This window comes from Polyodon spathula, chromosome 8 (assembly GCF_017654505.1).
Source record: "Polyodon spathula isolate WHYD16114869_AA chromosome 8, ASM1765450v1, whole genome shotgun sequence".
NCBI lineage: Eukaryota > Metazoa > Chordata > Actinopteri > Acipenseriformes > Polyodontidae > Polyodon > Polyodon spathula.
The window spans coordinates 51,327,083-51,352,442 of NC_054541.1; the positions used below are offsets into that span (position 1 = coordinate 51,327,083).

Genomic DNA, 25,360 nt, shown 5'->3' on the forward strand with positions numbered 1-25,360 from the left:
TGTAAAAACAAAACAAAAAAAATCTTAATTCATCTGCTGTTCTAGAAATCTGCTCAAAACTTTACAAAGACTTGTGTTTCCCAGAGATTCAAGATGGAGTTTACAGGAGCCCCTGCCCCTCCTAGACACAAGTCAATGACTCAATAACATGGGGGGGGGGGCACATTGTGAGTAATTTGAACCGCATGCAGTTAGTGAAAAACTGAAACCATGAAAATAAATGTGTGCACACAGCTGTGAACTGTGCTTTGCTATGAATACTTTGTTCTTTGACCTTGTATTTTAGTTTGAGCTGGAAACCCTTTGAGAATGGAGATCTCTCTCCCTGCAGATGACTCAGCATGTGGAGCGAGGCGAGGGAACGCAGCCAAACACAAGGTCTGCGGAGGACTTTCATGCAACACATGCTTCAGTGTATAAGACATGTTCCAACGTGTTCAAGTTGAATTCCAATGATTTTATTATATTATGAAGTGCGTCGCTTCGGCCGTTCCCGGGGGCGTCCTCCTGGGCGCAGCGAGCGCTCTACTGGGAAGCGGATTGGCTGAGACGGCCTGTGAGGTTTAGAATCTCTAAAGGGTTCAGCTCTGCAGCATTAAAGGAAAGAAAACTCTGGATATACTACTATAAAAAATAAACACCCGGACAAATCTACAACAAACCTACACCCGGACAAATTTTGGCACAAGAGGAAGTTTAGAAAAGGGGCGTGGTCACACATAGAAGGGGGCGTGTCCCTGTAAACCCCTCCTCTTGCCTGAGAGGCGCTCCCTGCAGGTAATTAAGTGACCTACAGCCAGTAGGATTAAGGCAAACAGTTATTATTCATAACCCAGTAAACTACAAGAATAAAAGAGGTCTCTGCTCCCGCGTCCGTCAGTGTGGTCCGGTCCGGTCCAGTCAGGGCCCACTGGGAACGAAGCGTCTCATGAAGGTCTGGACCACTGGCACTGACAGCAGAACTCGACCCACGCCAGAGCCAGCCCGGTAACACGCGTATCCCAGAATCACCAGAACCGAGCCCTTCAGAACCGTCTTCAACACAGTGCCGGAGAGGGAGGGGGGAGCAACACTGAGATACACAGAGACATTGAGAGAGAGAGAGAGGAATTAGAACAGAGAGAGAGGAGGGAACCACACTGAGATACACAGAGAGAGAGAGAGAGGAGGGAGCCACACTGAGATACACAGAGACAGAGAGAGAGGAGGGAGACACGCTGAGATACACAGAGACAGAGAGAGAGAGAAGGGAGACACACTGAGATACACAGAGACAGGGAGAGAGGAGGGAGCCACACTGAGATACACAGAGACAGAGAGAGGGAGGAGGGAGACACACTGAGATACACAGAGAGAGAGGAGGGAGACACACTGAGACACACAAAGACAGAGACAGAGAGAGAGAGGAGGAAGACACACTGAGATACACAGAGACAGAGAGAGAGGAGGGAGACACGCTGAGATACACAGACAGAGAGAGAGGAGGGAGACACACTGAGACACACAGAGAGGCCTGAACAAACACACACGAGACAGAGAAACACACACACACTGAGAGACAGAGACACACACACACACACACACACACACACACACACACACACACACACACACACACACACAGAGACACTCTCTACAGTGTGTGTGGTGTGACTCTCTGTCTATGGAGTGTGTGTGTGTGTGTGACTCTCATGCCTCTATACTGTGTGACAGTGAGATGTGACAACACATCAAACTCTGAGAGCTGTGTGTGTGTTGTGGTGTGTGTGAACACACACTGACAAGACACTGAGAACACACACACACACACACACACTGAGAGACAGAGAGACATACACACACACACACTGAGAGACAGAGACACACACAGTGCTGAATTTGTTATGAATGAATGTGCTGTTCTCGTTATTGATAACAGAGCAGCCTCACCTCATGATCTCCTGGATGTTGAGTGGTGTATCCCAGTTTCTCTCAATCCCAGGAACGTGACCCATCCCGACCACGCCCACCACCACTGCCGGGACCTCTGGGGAGAGACAGAGACAAGGGGGGGGGGGGGGTCAGTGAACACCCCCTGAACCTGACACGACACACACAGAGACACAAACACACACACGCACTGACACACACACACACCTACACACACAAAGAGACACAAACACGCACTCACACACACACACAAAAACACATACACACAAAGAGACACAAACACATACACGCACTGACACACACACACACAAAGAGACACAAACACATACACACACTGATACACACACAAAGAGACACAAACACACACCTACACACACAAAGAGACACAAACACGCACTCACACAAACACACAAAAACACATACACACAAAGAGACACAAACACATACACACATACACACACTGATACACACACAAAGAGACACAAACACACAGACGCACTGACACACACAAAGAGACACTGACACACGCACACACACAAAGAGACACAAACACAAACACACATACACTGACACATGCACACATACACACACACACAAACAGACACAAACACACACACACACAAAGAGACACAAACACACCACTGTGGTGTGACACTGTGTGTGTTCTGTGAGACACACACACACACACACACACACACACACACACACACACACACAAAGACACAAACACGCACACACACACTGACACACACACACGCACAGTGTGTGTGTGACACACAACACACACACACACACTGACACACACACACACACACACACACACACACACACGAGCACGTGTGTTGCACACACACAGACCACATGTGTGTGGTCACAAAGAGGACACAAACACCATACGTGTTCACAAAGAGTTCTGTGTTTGTTTCACACACACACACTGACACACACACACAAACACACACACACAATGACACACACACAAACACACACACACACACACACACACACACACACACACAAAACACACACACACACACAAAGAGACACAAACACACACACACTGACACACACACAAAGAGACACACACACACACACACAAAGAGACACACACACACACACACACAAAGAGACACAAACACACACACACAGACACACACACACACACAAAGAGACACAAATCACACACACACACACACACACACAAAGAGACACAAACACACACACACTGACACACACATACAAAGAGACAAAAAGACACAAACACAAATGCACTGACACAAACACACACACACAGAGACACAAACACACACACAGACACACACACACACAAAGAGACACAAACACACACACACTGACACACACAAAGACAAAGAGGCTGTGTTTTGTACACACAACTGACACAAACACACACACACACACACACTGACACATGCACACATACACACAGACCAAAACGCACTGACACACACACACAAAGAGACACACACGTACACACACAGAGACACAAACGCACACTGACACACACTGACACACACACACAAAGAGACACAAACTCACACTGACACACACACATACACACACACACACACTCACTCTCTTGCAGTGCAGGGAGCTCCACTCTCTGGGTTGCCTGTTTCAGCATGTAGGTGAGGTAGATGTCTCTCTCGGCTACGATGGTGCGGTGCAGGTCAGGGAACTCCCCGATCATCTCTGACATGGTCTGCTCCAGCAGGTCCTTCTGCTTACACTTCTCAACATCCTCCTTACTGAGGGAGACACAGAGAGGGTCACAATTCCATATCCGAGGAGAGTCCTCCCCTCACGCTCCCAGCTTTGCAATGCCTTCTCTGAGCTATCTGAGCTAGAACAGCAAACCAGCATGCAGATGGGAAGACACGATTTCCAGGCTTTCTTTGGGTTGTGTGGAAATGGAGAGGTGTGTCATGATCTCATCACTGTAAAAGCAGGGATTAAGAGGCAGGCAGCACTGCCTGTCTACACAGGGCTTCAAACCTGCCACAATCTGTCTGTCTGTCTGTAGAGGAGTGTGTGTCCGTGTCTGTCTCTCACCTGATGGGGTCGGACAGGAAGCACAGCCCCCAGGCCAGCTTCATTTTCTGCCAGAGAGACAGCGCTGCGATGGCTCTCTTGAAGGTGACGGGAATGGGCCGGTCCCCCAGGTGGAACTTACAGAAGGGCACCTTGCCAGCCTGCCAGGCAGAAATGAACAGCACTCACAGAGAGCTAATTACAATGACCCCCTCCCTCCATCTCTTTCACCAGCCCCTCTCACCCTGTCCCCCAGCCACTCCCTCCCCTATCCTCTCCCTCCTCTTTTCACCCTCTCCCTCCTCCCTCTCCCCCCCAGCCCCGTCACCTCTCTGAAGGCCTCCCTGAACTCTCCCCCTGGCGCCATGCCCAGCTGCTCTGTGATGTGAGCCGACACCTTGAGAAGCAGGATCTGCATCAGCCCTGACATTACTCCATTCTGAGAGACGGAGAGAGATGTAATATTAATCCAGTGATGTGATATTACACACAGTGATGTGATATTACACACAATGCTGTGACATTACACACAGTGCTGTGATATTACACACAATGCTGTGACATTACACACAGTGCTGTGATATTAGACACAGTGCTGTGATATTACACACAGTGCTGTGATATTAGACACAGTGCAGTGATATTACACACAGTGCTGTGATATTACACACAGTGCTGTGATATTACACACAGTGCTGTGATATTACACACAGTGCTGTGATATTACACACAGTGCTGTGATATTACACACAGTGCAGTGATATTACACACAGTGCTGTGATATTACACACAATGCAGTGATATTAAACACAGTGATGTGATATTACACACAGTGATGTGATATTACACACAATGCAGTGATATTACACACAGTGATGTGATATTACACACAGTGCTGTGATATTACACACAGTGCAGTGATATTACACACAGTGCTGTGATATTACACACAGTGCTGTGATATTACACACAATGCAGTGATATTACACACAGTGAGTGATATTACACACAGTGCTGTGATATTACACACAATGCAGTGATATTACACACAGTGATGTGATATTACACACAGTGATGTGATATTACACACAATGCAGTGATATTACACACAGTGATGTGATATTACACACAGTGCTGTGATATTACACACAATGCAGTGATATTACACACAGTGCTGTGATATTACACACAGTGCAGTGATATTACACACAGTGCTGTGATATTACACACAGTGCTGTGATATTACACACAGTGCAGTGATATTACACACAATGCTGTGATATTACACACAATGCTGTGATATTACACACAGTGCTATATTACACACAATGCAGTGATATTACACACAGTGCTGTGATATTAGACACAGTGCAGTGATATTACACACAGTGATGTGATATTAGACACAGTGCTGTGATATTACAGTGCAGTGATATTACACACAATGCTGTGATATTACACACAATGCTGTGATATTACACACAGTGCTGTGATATTACACACAGTGCTGTTTCAGCCTCGTACCTGCTTGATGGCTTGCTGCACCTTCTCCAGGTTGATTTCTTTGGCCTCCTTTAGCAGCGTTTTCTCATCCATTTTCAGCATAGAGACCCTGTACTGACACAGCTCAACCAGAACCACATCCGGCTGCACTGCCTGGATCGTCTGTAACAGGAAGACAGTGAGCAAAAACTACATATCCCAGCATTCCCTGCACCGCCTGCAACAGGAACACACTGAGCAAAAACTACATATCCCAGCATTCCCTGCACCGCCTGCAACAGGAACACACTGAGCAAAAACTACATATCCCAGCATTCCCTGCACCGCCTGCAACAGGAACACACTGAGCAAAAACTACATATCCCAGCATTCCCTGCACCGCCTGCAACAGGAACACACTGAGCAAAAACTACATATCCCAGCATTCCCTGCACCGCCTGCAACAGGAACACACTGAGCAAAAACTACATATCCCAGCATTCCCTGCACCGCCTGCAACAGGAACACACTGAGCAAAAACTACATATCCCAGCATTCCCTGCACCGCCTGCAACAGGAACACACTGAGCAAAAACTACATATCCCAGCATTCCCTGCACCGCCTGCAACAGGAACACACTGAGCAAAAACTACATATCCCAGCATTCCCTGCACCGCCTGCAACAGGAACACACTGAGCAAAAACTACATATCCCAGCATTCCCTGCACCGCCTGCAACAGGAACACACTGAGCAAAAACTACATATCCCAGCATTCCCTGCACCGCCTGCAACAGGAACACACTGAGCAAAAACTACATATCCCAGCATTCCCTGCACCGCCTGCAACAGGAACACACTGAGCAAAAACTACATATCCCAGCATTCCCTGCACCGCCTGCAACAGGAACACACTGAGCAAAAACTACATATCCCAGCATTCCCTGCACCGCCTGCAACAGGAACACACTGAGCAAAAACTACATATCCCAGCATTCCCTGCACCGCCTGCAACAGGAACACACTGAGCAAAAACTACATATCCCGGCATTCCCTGCACCGCCTGCAACAGGAACACACTGAGCAAAAACTACATATCCCGGCATTCCCTGCACCGCCTGCAACAGGAACACACTGAGCAAAAACTACATATCCCAGCATTCCCTGCACCGCCTGCAACAGGAACACACTGAGCAAAAACTACATATCCCAGCATTCCCTGCACCGCCTGCAACAGGAACACACTGAGCAAAAACTACATATCCCAGCATTCCCTGCACCGCCTGCAACAGGAACACACTGAGCAAAAACTACATATCCCGGCATTCCCTGCACCGCCTGCAACAGGAACACACTGAGCAAAAACTACATATCCCAGCATTCCCTGCACCGCCTGCAACAGGAACACACTGAGCAAAAACTACATATCCCAGCATTCCCTGCACCGCCTGCAACAGGAACACACTGAGCAAAAACTACATATCCCAGCATTCCCTGCACCGCCTGCAACAGGAACACACTGAGCAAAAACTACATATCCCAGCATTCCCTGCACCGCCTGCAACAGGAACACACTGAGCAAAAACTACATATCCCAGCATTCCCTGCACCGCCTGCAACAGGAACACACTGAGCAAAAACTACATATCCCAGCATTCCCTGCACCGCCTGCAACAGGAACACACTGAGCAAAAACTACATATCCCAGCATTCCCTGCACCGCCTGCAACAGGAACACACTGAGCAAAAACTACATATCCCAGCATTCCCTGCACCGCCTGCAACAGGAACACACTGAGCAAAAACTACATATCCCAGCATTCCCTGCACCGCCTGCAACAGGAACACACTGAGCAAAAACTACATATCCCAGCATTCCCTGCACCGCCTGCAACAGGAACACACTGAGCAAAAACTACATATCCCGGCATTCCCTGCACCGCCTGCAACAGGAACACACTGAGCAAAAACTACATATCCCGGCATTCCCTGCACCGCCTGCAACAGGAACACACTGAGCAAAAACTACATATCCCAGCATTCCCTGCACCGCCTGCAACAGGAACACACTGAGCAAAAACTACATATCCCAGCATTCCCTGCACCGCCTGCAACAGGAACACACTGAGCAAAAACTACATATCCCAGCATTCCCTGCACCGCCTGCAACAGGAACACACTGAGCAAAAACTACATATCCCGGCATTCCCTGCACCGCCTGCAACAGGAACACACTGAGCAAAAACTACATATCCCAGCATTCCCTGCACCGCCTGCAACAGGAACACACTGAGCAAAAACTACATATCCCGGCATTCCCTGCAGCGCCTGCAACAGGAACACACTGTGCAAAAACTACATATCCCGGCATTCCCTGCACCGCCTGCAACAGGAACACACTGAGCAAAAACTACATATCCCGGCATTCCCTGCACCGCCTGCAACAGGAACACACTGAGCAAAAACTACATATCCCAGCATTCCCTGCACCGCCTGCAACAGGAACACACTGAGCAAAAACTACATATCCCAGCATTCCCTGCACCGCCTGCAACAGGAACACACTGAGCAAAAACTACATATCCCGGCATTCCCTGCACCGCCTGCAACAGGAACACACTGAGCAAAAACTACATATCCCGGCATTCCCTGCACCGCCTGCAACAGGAACACACTGTGCAAAAACTACATATCCCGGCAATTCCTGCGTGCTTAAAGGTGTGTGTGTGTGCATGTGGGCAATAGTGTGTTCGTGTGTAAGAGTGTGTGCATGTATGCGTGTGTAAGAGTGTGTGCATGTGCGTGTATGTGTAAAGGTGTGCGTGTGTAAGTGTATGTGTGTATGTGTTTGTGTGGGTGCGTGTGTAATAGTATGTGCGTATGTAAAGGTGTGTGTGCGTGTTTTACGGTGTGTGTGAGTGTTTAAAGGTGTGTGTGTACGTGTGTAAAGGTGTGTGTGCGTGTATAAAGGTGTGCGCGCGTGTGTAAAGGTGTGCGTGCGTGTGTAAAGGTGTGTGCGTGTATGTAAAGGGGTGCACGAGAGTGTAAAGGGGTGCTTCGCATCTCACCCGGACCACGTCTTGCTTGCTGCTCTCACTGAAGTGTGCCGTCCCAACCAGGTACACCACGCTGCCGTCCTCCCCCTGCAGCTGCGACACCGTCTCGGGGAGATCCGGACACTGCTGCCGGCGCTGCATCTTCACCTCCCACAGCAGCTGCATCGCATCTACATCCGCTAGAGAGAGAAAGAGAGAGAGAGAGAGAGAGAGAGAGAGAGAGAGAGAGAGGGGGTGAGAGAGAGGGGGGAGAGGGAGGAGAGGGGGGAGGAGAGAGAGGGAGGAGAGAGGGGAGAGAGGGAGAAAGACCAAGAGAGGGTGAGACAGAGAGAAGGCAGGGAGAGATGTGAGAGGGGGAGGCAGGGAGAGAGAGGACGGGGAGAGAGAGGGCGGGGAGAGTCACACTGATGACAAAGAGACACCTTGATCTCCACTCATACCGTCAGTCACACACACTTACTCATTCACACACCTACTTAACCCTCGCTCACAGTAACACACACACACAAGCCTCACTAACACTCAGTAACACACACACCAGAGCCTCGCTCACACTCAGTAACACACACACACACGCACCTAGTGTGCGAGCGTGTGGGTATGGAATGTGTGTGCGTGTGCGTTAGTGTGTATTGCGCATGCATATGTAGTGTGTGCGAGTGCATTAGTGTGTGTGTGCATTAGTGTGAGTGTGCATTAGTGTGTGCATTAGTGTGTGTGCATGTGCGTGCGTCAGTGTGAGTGTGCTTTAGTATGTGCGTTAGTGTGTGTGTGTGTGCGCATGCCTATGGAGTGTGAGTGCGTGGGCGTATAGAGTATGTGTGTGTGCTTGCGTTAGTGTGTGTGTGTGTGTGTGTGTGCACGTGTGTTAGTGTGTGTGCATGTGTGTGCGTATGGAGTGTGCATGCTCGTGTGTTAGTGTGTGCGTACACGTGCGTATGGAGTGTGTGTGTGTGTGTGTGTGCGTTAGTGTATGTGTGCGTATGGAGAGTGTGTGCGCGTGCGTTAGTGTGTTCGTGCGTTAGTCTGTGTGTGTGCATGTGTTTGGAGTGTGTGTGCGTGCATGTGCATATGAATATGGAGTGTGCATGCATATGCGTTAGTGTGTGGGCGCGTGCATATGGAGCCTCACACCAGAGCCTCGCTCACAATCAATAACACACATACACCAGAGCCTTGCTCACACTCAGTAACACACACACACACACTCAGCATTACTCACAGAGGTTCTGGGGGAGGGCAGGGAGGCTGTGAATCTCCTCCTGTGACGATGCCGGATAACTAGACAGGTCCTAGAGAGAAAGAGATCGAGACAGCTCCATTAGAGACAGGGAAGACAGGAGACAGTGAGACAGACAGGTTCTGCAATACAGACTCACAAACACAATGAAACAGCACCATCCTGACAAATCAGATGGTAAGTCATTCCAGGAGGTTACAAAACCATCCGTCATGACACCGTGCACCTACAGACCCTGCAATTCTGGCAGCAGAATGAGCCACTTTACACCCGGTCTCCTCAGCGCCCCCCCCAAGGTCAGCGCTACATTAACACTCACCTCTCCACTCTGTTCCTCTTCCATGGCTGGGGCTGTTCTTCCTGCTGTCTCCACGAGTGACTCTGAAACACAGAGAGACTCAGAACAGCTGCACAAGCGTGGGAGAGGGCTCTGACTGTGGCAGGGGTGCTCACTCCGAACGTAACCCTAACCCATAACCTAACGCTGAACCTAACCTTAACAAAATACCTAACCCTGAACCTAACCCTAACAAAATACCTAACCCTGAACCCAACGCTAACCCAATACCTAACCCTGAACCTAACCCTAACCCTAAAACCCTGAAAATAACCCTAACAACATACCTAACCCTGAAACTAACCCTAACCCAATACCTAACCCTGAACCCAACCCTAACAAAATACCTAACCCTGAACACAAACCTAACACAATACCTAACCTGAACCTAACCCAATACCTAACCCTGAACCTAAAGCTAACCCTGAACCCAACCCTAACAAAATACCTAACCCTGAACCCAACCAAAATACCTAACCCTGAACTTAACCCTAACAAATAACCTAACCCTGAACCAAACCCTAACAAAATACCTAACCCTGACCCTAACCCTGACAAAAAACCTAACCCTGAACACAAACCTAACAAAATACCTAACCCTGAACCCAACCCTAACAAAATACCTAACCCTGAACCCAACACTAACAAAATACCTAACCCTGAACCCAACCCTAACCCAATACCTAACCCTGAACCTAACCCTAACCCAATACCTAACCCTGAACCAAACCCGAACAAAATACCTAACCCTGAACCTAACCCTGACAAAAAACCTAACCCTGAACCCAACCCTAACAAAATACCTAACCCAGAACCCAACCCTAACAAAACCCTAAACCCAACAGTACCTAACCCTGAACCCAACCCTAACAAAATACCTAACCCTGAACCCAACCCTAACCCTAAAAAAACACCTAACTCTGAACCCAAACATAACAAAATACCTAACCCTGAACACAACCCTAACAAAATACCTAACCCTGAACACAACCCTAACCCAATACCTAACCCTGAACCCCTAACCCTAACCCAATACCTAACCCTGAACCCAACCCTAACAAAATACCTAACCCTGAATCCAACCCTAACAAAATACCTAACCCTGAACCCAACCCTAACAAAATACCTAACCCTGAACCTAACCCTAACCCTAACCCAATACCTAACCCTACCTAACCCTGAACCCAACCCTAACAAAATACCTAACCCTGAACCCAACCCTAACAAAATACCTAACCCTGAACCCAACCCTAACCCAATACCTAACCCTGAACCCAACCCTAACAAAATACCTAACCCTGAACCTAACCCTAACAAAATACCTAACCCTGAACCCAACCCTAACCCTAACCCTGAACCCAACCCTAACAAAATACCTAACCCTGAACCCAACCCTAACCCAATACCTAACCCTGAACCTAACCCTAACAAAATAACCTAACCCTGAACCCTGAAAACCTAACCCAATACCTAACCCTGAACCTAACCCTAACCCAATACCTAACCCTGAACCTAACCCTAACCCTAACCCTGAACCCAACCCTAACAAAATACCTAACCCTGAACCTAACCCTAACCCAATACCTAACCCTGAACCCAACCCTAACAAAATACCTAACCCTGAACCTAACCCTAACAAAATACCTAACCCTGAACCCAACCCTAACCCAATACCTAACCCTGAACCTAACCCTAACCCTAACCCTAAACCTAACCCTAACTGAACCTAACCCTAACAAAATACCTAACCCTGAACCTAACCCTAACAAAATACCTAACCCTGAACCCAACCCTAACCCAATACCTAACCCTGAACCCAACCCTAACAAAATACCTAACCCTGAACCCAACCCTAACAAAATACCTAACCCTGAACCCAACCCTAACCCAATACCTAACCCTGAACCTAACCCTAACAAAATACCTAACCCTGAACCCAACCCTAACAAAATACCTAACCCTGAACCCAACCCTAACAAAATACCTAACCCTGAACCCAACCCTAACCCAATAACCTAACCCTGAACCCAACCCTAACAAAATACCTAACCCTGAACCTAACCCTAACAAAATACCTAACCCTGAACCCAAACCCTAACAAAATACCTAACCCTGAACCCAAACCCTAACAAAATACCTAACCCTGAACCTAACAAAATACCTAACCCTGAACCCAACCCTAACCCAATACCTAACCCTGAACCCAACCCTAACAAAATACCTAACCCTGAACCCAACCCTAACAAAATACCTAACCCTGAACCCAACCCTAACCCAATACCTAACCCTAAACCTAACCCTAACAAAATACCTAACCCTGAACCCTAACCCAATACCTAACCCTGAACCTAACCCTAATAATACCTAACCCTGAACCCAACCCTAACAAAATACCTAACCCTGAACCCAACCCTAACAAAATACCTAACCCTGAACCCAACAGTAACAAAATACCTAACCCTGAACCCAACCCTAACAAAATACCTAACCCTGAACCCAACCCTAACAAAATACCTAACCCTGAACCCAACCCTAACAAAATACCTAACCCTGAACCCAACCCTAACAAAATACCTAACCCTGAACCCAACCCTAACCCTAACCCTACCTAACCCTGAACCTAACCCTAACCCTGAACCTAACCCCAATACCTAACCCTGACCCAAACCCTAAAACCTAACCCTGAACCTAACCCTAACCCAATACCTAACCCTGAACCCTAACCCTAACAAAATACCTAACCCTGAACCCAACCCTAACAAAATACCTAACCCTGAACCTAACCCTACCAAAATACCTAACCTAACCCTGAACCCAACCCTAACCCTAACAAAATACCTAACCCTGAACCCAACCCTAACCCAATACCTAACCCTGAACCCAACGCTAACAAAATACCTAACCCTGAACCTAACCCTAACAAAATACCTAACCCTGACCCCAACCCTAACAAAATACCTAACCCTGAACCCAACGCTAACCCAATACCTAACCCTGAACCTAACCCTAACAAAATACCTAACCCTGAACCCAACCCTAACCCAATCCCTAACCCTGACCCTAAACCCTAACAAAATACCTAACCCTGAACCCAACCCTAACAAAATACCTAACCCTGAACCTAACCCTAACCCAATACCTAACCCTGAACCCAACCCTAACAAAATACCTAACCCTGAACCTAACCCTAACAAAATACCTAACCCTGAACCCAACCCTAACAAAATACCTAACCCTGAACCCAACACTAACAAAATACCTAACCCTGAACCTAACCCTAACAAAATACCTAACCCTGAACCCAACCCTAACCCAATACCTAACCCTGAACCTAACCCTAACAAAATACCTAACCCTGAACCCAACCCTAACAAAATACCTAACCCTGAACCCAACCCTAACAAAATACCTAACCCTGAACCCAACCCTAACAAAATACCTAACCCTGAACCCAACCCTAACAAAATACCTAACCCTGAACCCAACCCTAACCCAATAACCTAACCCTGAACCTAACCCTAACCCTAACCCTAACCCTAAACCCAACCCTAACAAAATACCTAACCCTGAACCCAACCCTAACAAAATACCTAACCCTGAACCCAACCCTAACAAAATACCTAACCCTGAACCCAACCCTAACAAAATACCTAACCCTGAACCCAACCCTAACAAAATACCTAACCCTGAACCCAACCCTAACCCAATACCTAACCCTGAACCCAACCCTAACCCAATACCTAACCCTGAACCCAACCCTAACAAAATACCTAACCCTGAACCCAACCCTAACCAAATACCTAACCCTGAACCCAACCCTAACAAAATACCTAACCCTGAACCCAACCCTAACAAAATACCTAACCCTGAACCCAACCCTAACCCCTAACCCTGAACCCAACCCTAACCCAAAAACCCTGAACCTAACCCTAACCCAATACCTAACCCTAACAAAATACCTAACCCTGAACCCAACCCTAACCCAATACCTAACCCTGAACCCAACCCTAACAAAATACCTAACCCTGAACCCAACCCTAACAAAATACCTAACCCTGAACCCAACCCTAACAAAATACCTAACCCTGAACCCAACCCTAACAAAATACCTAACCCTGAACCCAACCCTAACAAAATACCTAACCCTGAACCAAACCTAACCCAATACCTAACCCTGAACCCCTAACCCTAACCCTAACCCTAACCCTAACCCTAACCCTACCCTAACCCTGAACCTAACCCTAACCCAAATACCTAACCCTGAACCCTAACCCAATACCTAACCCTGAACCCAACCCTAACAAAATACCTAACCCTGAACCCAACCCTAACAAAATACCTAACCCTGAACCCAACCCTAACAAAATACCTAACCCTGAACCCAACCCTAACAAAATACCTAACCCTGAACCCAACCATAACAAAATACCTAACCCTGAACCTAACACTAACCCTAACCCTAAACCTAACAAAATACCTAACCCTGAACCTAACCCTAACCCAATACCTAACCCTGAACCCAACCCTAACAAAATACCTAACCCTGAACCCAACCCTAACCCAATACCTAACCCTGAACCCAACCCTAACCCTAACCCTGGACCCAACCCTAACCCAATACCTAACCCTGAACCCACACCCTAACAAAATACCTAACCCTGAACCCAACCCTAACAAAATACCTAACCCTGAACCCAACCCTAACAAAATACCTAACCCTGAACCCAACCCTAACAAAATACCTAACCCTGAACCTAACCCTAACCCAATACCTAACCCTGAACCCAACCCTAACAAAATACCTAACCCTGAACCCAACCCTAACCAAATACCTAACCCTGAACCCAACCCTAACAAAATACCTAACCCTGAACCCAACCCTAACCCTACCTAACCCTGAACCTAACCCTAACAAAATACCTAACCCTGAACCCAACCCTAACAAAATACCTAACCCTGAACCCAACCCTAACAAAATACCTAACCCTGAACCCAACCCTAACAAAATACCTAACCCTGAACCCAACCCTAACAAAATACCTAACCCTGAACCCAACCCTAACAAAATACCTAACCCTGAACCCAACCCTAACAAAATACCTAACCCTGAACCCAACCCTAACAAAATACCTAACCCTGAACCCAACCCTAACAAAATACCTAACCCTGAACCCAACCCTAACAAAATACCTAACCCTGAACCCAACCCTAACAAAATACCTAACCCTGAACCTAACCCTAACCCTAACCCTGAACCCTAACCCTAACCCAATACCTAACCCTGAACCCAACCCTAACAAAATACCTAACCCTGAACCCAACCCTAACCCAATACCTAACCCTGAACCCAACCCTAACAAAATACCTAACCCTGAACCCAACCCTAACAAAATACCTAACCCTGAACCCAACCTAACCCTAACCCAATACCCTAACCCTAACCCTGAACCCAACCCTAACAAAATACCTAACCCTGAACCTAACCCTAACCCAATACCTAACCCTGAACCCAACCCTAACAAAATACCTAACCCTGAACCCAACCCTAACCCAAATACCCTAACCTAACCTAACCCTGAACCTAACCCTAACAAAATACCTAACCCTGAACCCAACCCTAACCCAATACCTAACCCTGAACCCAACCCTAACAAAATACCTAACCCTGAACCTAACCCTAACCCAATACCTAACCCTGAACCCAACCCTAACCCTGAATACCTAACCCTGAACCTAACCCTGAACCCAATAACAAAATACTAACCCTGAACCTAACCCTAACAAAATACCTAACCCTGAACCCAACCCTAACAAAATACCTAACCCTGAACCCAACCCTAACCCAATACCTAACCCTGAACCTAACCCTAACAAAATACCTAACCCTGAACCCAACCCTAACAAAATACCTAACCCTGAACCCAACCCTAACAAAATACCTAACCCTGAACCCAACCCTAACAAAATACCTAACCCTGAACCCAACCCTAACAAAATACCTAACCCTGAACCCAACCCTAACAACCCAACCTAACCCTAACCCTAACCCTAACCCTAACCCTGAACCCAACCCTAACCTAACCCTGAACCTAACCCTAACCCAATACCTAACCATGAAACTAACCCTAACCAATAACTAACCCTGAACCCAACCCTAACAAAATACCTAACCCTGAACCTAACCCTAACAAAATACCTAACCCTGAACTTAACCCTTAAGTCATCTGATGCCCCAAAGACACTTTCTAGCGGATATTGCTTTCTAGCGGATATTGCTTTCTAGCGGATATTCCTTTCTAGCGGATATTGCTTTCTAGCGGATATTGCTTTCTAGCGGATATTGCTTTCTAGCGGATATTGCTTTCTAGCGGATATTGCTTTCTAGCGGATATTCCCTTGTGCTGCGCAAAGCAATACAAGCCATCTCATGATATGGTGTGATAGGATGCCTATCGCACCTGTCGCGATGTGGTGTAACAGTGTGCCTATCACGATATGCAGGCTCCCCTAAAGTAAATACAGGGGGCGACCAACTGACACCCTCATTCACACATTCAATTGATTTATTTTTATAATGCAGTATTAATAATAAAGAGAGCTGTTCATCTATTTGAGACATTTAAAAGACAGCCCTAATATATAAACCCAATTTATTTACAGCGTGTCTTGAAGTATGTACAGTATTGTATAATTAAAAGCAGACTGATACAGTACAGCTGTGTCACGTGCCAGCAGCAAGGTCCAGGCAGGGATTAGGGAGCAGGCAGGCAGAGCGGCGCAGTACAGCACAGTGCAACTTGCAGAACAATGTTAACAGTACAAACACCTTCCTCACAGCGACGCACGGACATGTCCGCATTATAGGCACACAGATGTTTTTCTGGTGGTCAGTGTTTACTTCCTGTCGTTTCCTCAAAAGTGTTCCAGCAGTGGAAACAAATCATAGTCTAACACTTTAAAACTAGCTAACAATACACTGATCCACAGCTAGCAGACTGTACTGTACATCCTTTAACACTAGCTACAATACACTGTGATCCACAGCTAGCAGACTGTACTGTACATCCTTTAACACTAGCTACAATACACTGTGATCCACAGCTAGCAGACTGTACTGTACATCCTTTAACACTAGCTAACAATACACTGTGATCCACAGCTAGCAGACTGTACTGTACATCCTTTAACACTAGCTACAATACACTGTGATCCACAGCTAGCAGACTGTACTGTACATCCTTTAACACTAGCTAACAATACACTGTGATCCACAGCTAGCAGACTGTACTGTACATCCTTTAACACTAGCTACAATACACTGTGATCCACAGCTAGCAGACTGTACTGTACATCCTTTAACACTAGCTAACAATACACTGTGATCCACAGCTAGCAGACTGTACTGTACATCCTTTAACACTAGCTACAATACACTGTGATCCACAGCTAGCAGACTGTACTGTACATCCTTTAACACTAGCTACAAATACACTGTGATCCACAGCTAGCAGACTGTACTGTACATCCTTTAACACTAGCTACAATACACTGTGATCCACAGCTAGCAGACTGTACTGTACATCCTTTAACACTAGCTACAATACACTGTGATCCACAGCTAGCAGACTGTACTGTACATCCTTTAACACTAGCTAACAATACACTGTGATCCACAGCTAGCAGACTGTACTGTACATCCTTTAACACTAGCTACAATACACTGTGATCCACAGCTAGCAGACTGTACTGTACATCCTTTAACACTAGCTACAATACACTGTGATCCACAGCTAGCAGACTGTACTGTACATCCTTTAACACTAGCTACAATACACTGTGATCCACAGCTAGCAGACTGTACTGTACATCCTTTAACACTAGCTACAATACACTGTGATCCACAGCTAGCAGACTGTACTGTACATCCTTTAACACTAGCTACAATACACTGTGATCCACAGCTAGCAGACTGTACTGTACATCCTTTAACACTAGCTACAATACACTGTGATCCACAGCTAGCAGACTGTACTGTACATCCTTTAACACTAGCTACAATACACTGTGATCCACAGCTAGCAGACTGTACTGTACATCCTTTAACACTAGCTACAATACACTGTGATCCACAGCTAGCAGACTGTACTGTACATCCTTTAACACTAGCTACAATACACTGTGATCCACAGCTAGCAGACTGTACTGTACATCCTTTAACACTAGCTACAATACACTGTGATCCACAGCTAGCAGACTGTACTGTACATCCTTTAACACTAGCTACAATACACTGTGATCCACAGCTAGCAGACTGTACTGTACATCCTTTAACACTAGCTACAATACACTGTGATCCACAGCTAGCAGACTGTACTGTACATCCTTTAACACTAGCTACAATACACTGTGATCCACAGCTAGCAGACTGTACTGTACATCCTTTAACACTAGCTAACAATACACTGTGATCCACAGCTAGCAGACTGTACTGTACATCCTTTAACACTAGCTACAATACACTGTGATCCACAGCTAGCAGACTGTACTGTACATCCTTTAACACTAGCTACAATACACTGTGATCCACAGCTAGCAGACTGTACTGTACATCCTTTAACACTAGCTACAATACACTGTGATCCACAGCTAGCAGACTGTACTGTACATCCTTTAACACTAGCTACAATACACTGTGATCCACAGCTAGCAGACTGTACTGTACATCCTTTAACACTAGCTAACAATACACTGTGATCCACAGCTAGCAGACTGTACTGTACATCCTTTAACACTAGCTACAATACACTGTGATCCACAGCTAGCAGACTGTACTGTACATCCTTTAACACTAGCTACAATACACTGTGATCCACAGCTAGCAGACTGTACTGTACATCCTTTAACACTAGCTACAATACACTGTGATCCACAGCTAGCAGACTGTACTGTACATCCTTTAACACTAGCTACAATACACTGTGATCCACAGCTAGCAGACTGTACTGTACATCCTTTAACACTAGCTACAATACACTGTGATCCACAGCTAGCAGACTGTACTGTACATCCTTTAACACTAGCTACAATACACTGTGATCCACAGCTAGCAGACTGTACTGTACATCCTTTAACACTAGCTACAATACACTGTGATCCACAGCTAGCAGACTGTACTGTACATCCTTTAACACTAGCTACAATACACTGTGATCCACAGCTAGCAGACTGTACTGTACATCCTTTAACACTAGCTACAATACACTGTGATCCACAGCTAGCAGACTGTACTGTACATCCTTTAACACTAGCTACAATACACTGTGATCCACAGCTAGCAGACTGTACTGTACATCCTTTAACACTAGCTACAATACACTGTGATCCACAGCTAGCAGACTGTACTGTACATCCTTTAACACTAGCTACAATACACTGTGATCCACAGCTAGCAGACTGTACTGTACATCCTTTAACACTAGCTACAATACACTGTGATCCACAGCTAGCAGACTGTACTGTACATCCTTTAACACTAGCTAACAATACACTGTGATCCACAGCTAGCAGACTGTACTGTACATCCTTTAACACTAGCTACAATACACTGTGATCCACAGCTAGCAGACTGTACTGTACATCCTTTAACACTAGCTACAATACACTGTGATCCACAGCTAGCAGACTGTACTGTACATCCTTTAACACTAGCTACAATACACTGTGATCCACAGCTAGCAGACTGTACTGTACATCCTTTAACACTAGCTACAATACACTGTGATCCACAGCTAGCAGACTGTACTGTACATCCTTTAACACTAGCTAACAATACACTGTGATCCACAGCTAGCAGACTGTACTGTACATCCTTTAACACTAGCTACAATACACTGTGATCCACAGCTAGCAGACTGTACTGTACATCCTTTAACACTAGCTAACAATACACTGTGATCCACAGCTAGCAGACTGTACTGTACATCCTTTAACACTAGCTACAATACACTGTGATCCACAGCTAGCAGACTGTACTGTACATCCTTTAACACTAGCTACAATACACTGTGATCCACAGCTAGCAGACTGTACTGTACATCCTTTAACACTAGCTACAATACACTGTGATCCACAGCTAGCAGACTGTACTGTACATCCTTTAACACTAGCTACAATACACTGTGATCCACAGCTAGCAGACTGTACTGTACATCCTTTAACACTAGCTACAATACACTGTGATCCACAGCTAGCAGACTGTACTGTACATCCTTTAACACTAGCTACAATACACTGTGATCCACAGCTAGCAGACTGTACTGTACATCCTTTAACACTAGCTACAATACACTGTGATCCACAGCTAGCAGACTGTACTGTACATCCTTTAACACTAGCTACAATACACTGTGATCCACAGCTAGCAGACTGTACTGTACATCCTTTAACACTAGCTACAATACACTGTGATCCACAGCTAGCAGACTGTACTGTACATCCTTTAACACTAGCTACAATACACTGTGATCCACAGCTAGCAGACTGTACTGTACATCCTTTAACACTAGCTACAATACACTGTGATCCACAGCTAGCAGACTGTACTGTACATCCTTTAACACTAGCTACAATACACTGTGATCCACAGCTAGCAGACTGTACTGTACATCCTTTAACACTAGCTACAATACACTGTGATCCACAGCTAGCAGACTGTACTGTACATCCTTTAACACTAGCTACAATACACTGTGATCCACAGCTAGCAGACTGTACTGTACATCCTTTAACACTAGCTACAATACACTGTGATCCACAGCTAGCAGACTGTACTGTACATCCTTTAACACTAGCTACAATACACTGTGATCCACAGCTAGCAGACTGTACTGTACATCCTTTAACACTAGCTACAATACACTGTGATCCACAGCTAGCAGACTGTACTGTACATCCTTTAACACTAGCTACAATACACTGTGATCCACAGCTAGCAGACTGTACTGTACATCCTTTAACACTAGCTACAATACACTGTGATCCACAGCTAGCAGACTGTACTGTACATCCTTTAACACTAGCTACAATACACTGTGATCCACAGCTAGCAGACTGTACTGTACATCCTTTAACACTAGCTACAATACACTGTGATCCACAGCTAGCAGACTGTACTGTACATCCTTTAACACTAGCTACAATACACTGTGATCCACAGCTAGCAGACTGTACTGTACATCCTTTAACACTAGCTACAATACACTGTGATCCACAGCTAGCAGACTGTACTGTACATCCTTTAACACTAGCTACAATACACTGTGATCCACAGCTAGCAGACTGTACTGTACATCCTTTAACACTAGCTAACAATACACTGTGATCCACAGCTAGCAGACTGTACTGTACATCCTTTAACACTAGCTACAATACACTGTGATCCACAGCTAGCAGACTGTACTGTACATCCTTTAACACTAGCTAACAATACACTGTGATCCACAGCTAGCAGACTGTACTGTACATCCTTTAACACTAGCTACAATACACTGTGATCCACAGCTAGCAGACTGTACTGTACATCCTTTAACACTAGCTACAATACACTGTGATCCACAGCTAGCAGACTGTACTGTACATCCTTTAACACTAGCTACAATACACTGTGATCCACAGCTAGCAGACTGTACTGTACATCCTTTAACACTAGCTACAAATACACTGTGATCCACAGCTAGCAGACTGTACTGTACATCCTTTAACACTAGCTACAATACACTGTGATCCACAGCTAGCAGACTGTACTGTACATCCTTTAACACTAGCTACAATACACTGTGATCCACAGCTAGCAGACTGTACTGTACATCCTTTAACACTAGCTACAATACACTGTGATCCACAGCTAGCAGACTGTACTGTACATCCTTTAACACTAGCTAACAATACACTGTGATCCACAGCTAGCAGACTGTACTGTACATCCTTTAACACTAGCTACAATACACTGTGATCCACAGCTAGCAGACTGTACTGTACATCCTTTAACACTAGCTACAATACACTGTGATCCACAGCTAGCAGACTGTACTGTACATCCTTTAACACTAGCTACAATACACTGTGATCCACAGCTAGCAGACTGTACTGTACATCCTTTAACACTAGCTACAATACACTGTGATCCACAGCTAGCAGACTGTACTGTACATCCTTTAACACTAGCTACAATACACTGTGATCCACAGCTAGCAGACTGTACTGTACATCCTTTAACACTAGCTAACAATACACTGTGATCCACAGCTAGCAGACTGTACTGTACATCCTTTAACACTAGCTACAATACACTGTGATCCACAGCTAGCAGACTGTACTGTACATCCTTTAACACTAGCTACAATACACTGTGATCCACAGCTAGCAGACTGTACTGTACATCCTTTAACACTAGCTAACAATACACTGTGATCCACAGCTAGCAGACTGTACTGTACATCCTTTAACACTAGCTACAATACACTGTGATCCACAGCTAGCAGACTGTACTGTACATCCTTTAACACTAGCTACAATACACTGTGATCCACAGCTAGCAGACTGTACTGTACATCCTTTAACACTAGCTACAATACACTGTGATCCACAGCTAGCAGACTGTACTGTACATCCTTTAACACTAGCTACAATACACTGTGATCCACAGCTAGCAGACTGTACTGTACATCCTTTAACACTAGCTACAATACACTGTGATCCACAGCTAGCAGACTGTACTGTACATCCTTTAACACTAGCTAACAATACACTGTGATCCACAGCTAGCAGACTGTACTGTACATCCTTTAACACTAGCTACAATACACTGTGATCCACAGCTAGCAGACTGTACTGTACATCCTTTAACACTAGCTAACAATACACTGTGATCCACAGCTAGCAGACTGTACTGTACATCCTTTAACACTAGCTACAATACACTGTGATCCACAGCTAGCAGACTGTACTGTACATCCTTTAACACTAGCTAACAATACACTGTGATCCACAGCTAGCAGACTGTACTGTACATCCTTTAACACTAGCTACAAATACACTGTGATCCACAGCTAGCAGACTGTACTGTACATCCTTTAACACTAGCTAACAATACACTGTGATCCACAGCTAGCAGACTGTACTGTACATCCTTTAACACTAGCTAACAATACACTGTGATCCACAGCTAGCAGACTGTACTGTACATCCTTTAACACTAGCTAACAATACACTGTGATCCACAGCTAGCAGACTGTACTGTACATCCTTTAACACTAGCTACAATACACTGTGATCCACAGCTAGCAGACTGTACTGTACATCCTTTAACACTAGCTACAAATACACTGTGATCCACAGCTAGCAGACTGTACTGTACATCCTTTAACACTAGCTACAATACACTGTGATCCACAGCTAGCAGACTGTACTGTACATCCTTTAACACTAGCTACAATACACTGTGATCCACAGCTAGCAGACTGTACTGTACATCCTTTAACACTAGCTACAAATACACTGTGATCCACAGCTAGCAGACTGTACTGTACATCCTTTAACACTAGCTACAATACACTGTGATCCACAGCTAGCAGACTGTACTGTACATCCTTTAACACTAGCTACAATACACTGTGATCCACAGCTAGCAGACTGTACTGTACATCCTTTAACACTAGCTAACAATACACTGTGATCCACAGCTAGCAGACTGTACTGTACATCCTTTAACACTAGCTACAATACACTGTGATCCACAGCTAGCAGACTGTACTGTACATCCTTTAACACTAGCTACAATACACTGTGATCCGCAGCTAACAGGCGATGTACTGTAAAAGTTCATCCTTCTCTCCTGTACCTATAAATGAAACACAGACCTCCACTCGAAATGTACCGGGTATCGCGGTACAACATTATCTAACAGCATTCCCCCGTCCGTACAGGAAATGAATGCTGCTTCACACGACAGCACAGCAGATCACTGTTGTGTAATCACCGATATGGAGCTGCACAGAGAAACGTAGTGTGCAGGTCACTAAGTGATCACGTGTGCGATGCTGCTGGTAATCGTTTCATTAATGTTATTATAAAACATGGGTCTAGTTCGCAGGACACCGAAAACGCAAAATAGAAATGTAGTCGTTTTTCAGGCAGTAATGCAAGCCAGCCAGTCTACTCACATATGGTACCGCGCTACTCTCTGAACAAACAGTTTGCAGACTTCAGCTAACATCCGTCCCATCCGCAGCGAACTGCTCAAAGCAAGCGCTAGTTTCAGAACCGCGTGTGTCAAACGCTTCAAGTTATGTTAGGACTATTACTGTAAATGATTCCACAATAAGCACCAGAAACCAACCTACCTGCTGCTCTTTCACGACACAGCCCGTCTGTTTCAAAAGTGGACTCCAATCCCAATGCCTTCTGGGTAGTGTAGTTTCATGGTACGCCCCAAAGGGAGAACTGTAGTTCAGCTGTCGGCCAACAGGTGGGTATTGTAGTTCTTAGATCAGCCGGCTGATGCGAAATGTAGTTCTGTTTTTTTTTTCATTTGCAGGATGGTCTGTTTATCCAGATATCATTTGTTGAGTCACAGAGAGATATTTTAGTTGGTCACACACATTTACAGTAATAACAGGTCAGGGGGTTGATGGGGTGCTGGATGGCAGGCAGGCAGGTTTGTTTGTGAGTGAGGGGGTTGATGGGGTGCTGTAGGGCAGGCAGGGTGTCTCAATATAGCGCTGCGCTGATATAAGGCTGCTAGTGGCAGTGAGAGAGATCCCTGTGGAGGAGAGTCAGTGACTGAGGATGAACAGCAGACTGCAACCAGACACACCCCAGCACAACTCCAACTAGGCTGCAGCATGTCCAATATCACACAATTGAAACACTGAGCCCAGATCTGCCCCATACTGCACAGAGCTGGTTCAGCTGGAAAGGACTGAACAGGGACAGGCTGAGGTCAGGCGGCATCCCCAGCGCTAAATCCCCAGAGAGCTGAAGCGTAGAGAGAGATATACTGTCTCTGCAGCAGAGCACTTTATACATGTCAGGAATCGTTAACAGAAAGATATTTAACAAGAAGGACCTGGCTGCTGAATACCTTTCTGTCAAGTCCCAAAGCTTAGAACAAACCTCCTGTAGCCCCCTAGTGGTTAATCACTGTGAACACTGTTCAAGGTTCTGCACTCTGGGCCACTGTGTTCATTCATACACTCCATTGGTTTGTGT

The 25,360-nt window shown here is 45.9% G+C and overlaps 1 protein-coding gene across 5 annotated transcripts; it reads right to left on the reverse strand.

The window, feature by feature from the left end:
• Positions 1-442: 442 nt before the first annotated feature.
• On the reverse strand, positions 443-24,541 carry trabd (TraB domain containing). Of its 5 annotated transcripts, none has more exons than XM_041258396.1 (10): positions 24,493-24,541; positions 10,076-10,137; positions 9,739-9,808; positions 8,529-8,695; positions 5,503-5,643; positions 4,307-4,417; positions 4,000-4,139; positions 3,523-3,695; positions 1,930-2,026; positions 443-1,072 (listed from the first exon to the last, which is right to left on the reverse strand). In XM_041258396.1, the coding sequence occupies exons 2-10, from the start codon at positions 10,097-10,099 to the stop codon at positions 901-903; spliced, it is 1,095 nt and encodes a 364-aa protein (XP_041114330.1). In that variant the 5' UTR covers positions 10,100-10,137; positions 24,493-24,541; the 3' UTR covers positions 443-900. The 5 variants fall into 5 exon arrangements, with proteins under 5 accessions (XP_041114330.1, XP_041114332.1, XP_041114327.1 ...); XM_041258398.1 differs by lacking the exon at positions 24,493-24,541 and adding an exon at positions 24,313-24,435; XM_041258393.1 differs by lacking the exon at positions 24,493-24,541 and adding an exon at positions 24,010-24,097.
• Positions 24,542-25,360: the final 819 nt, after the last annotated feature.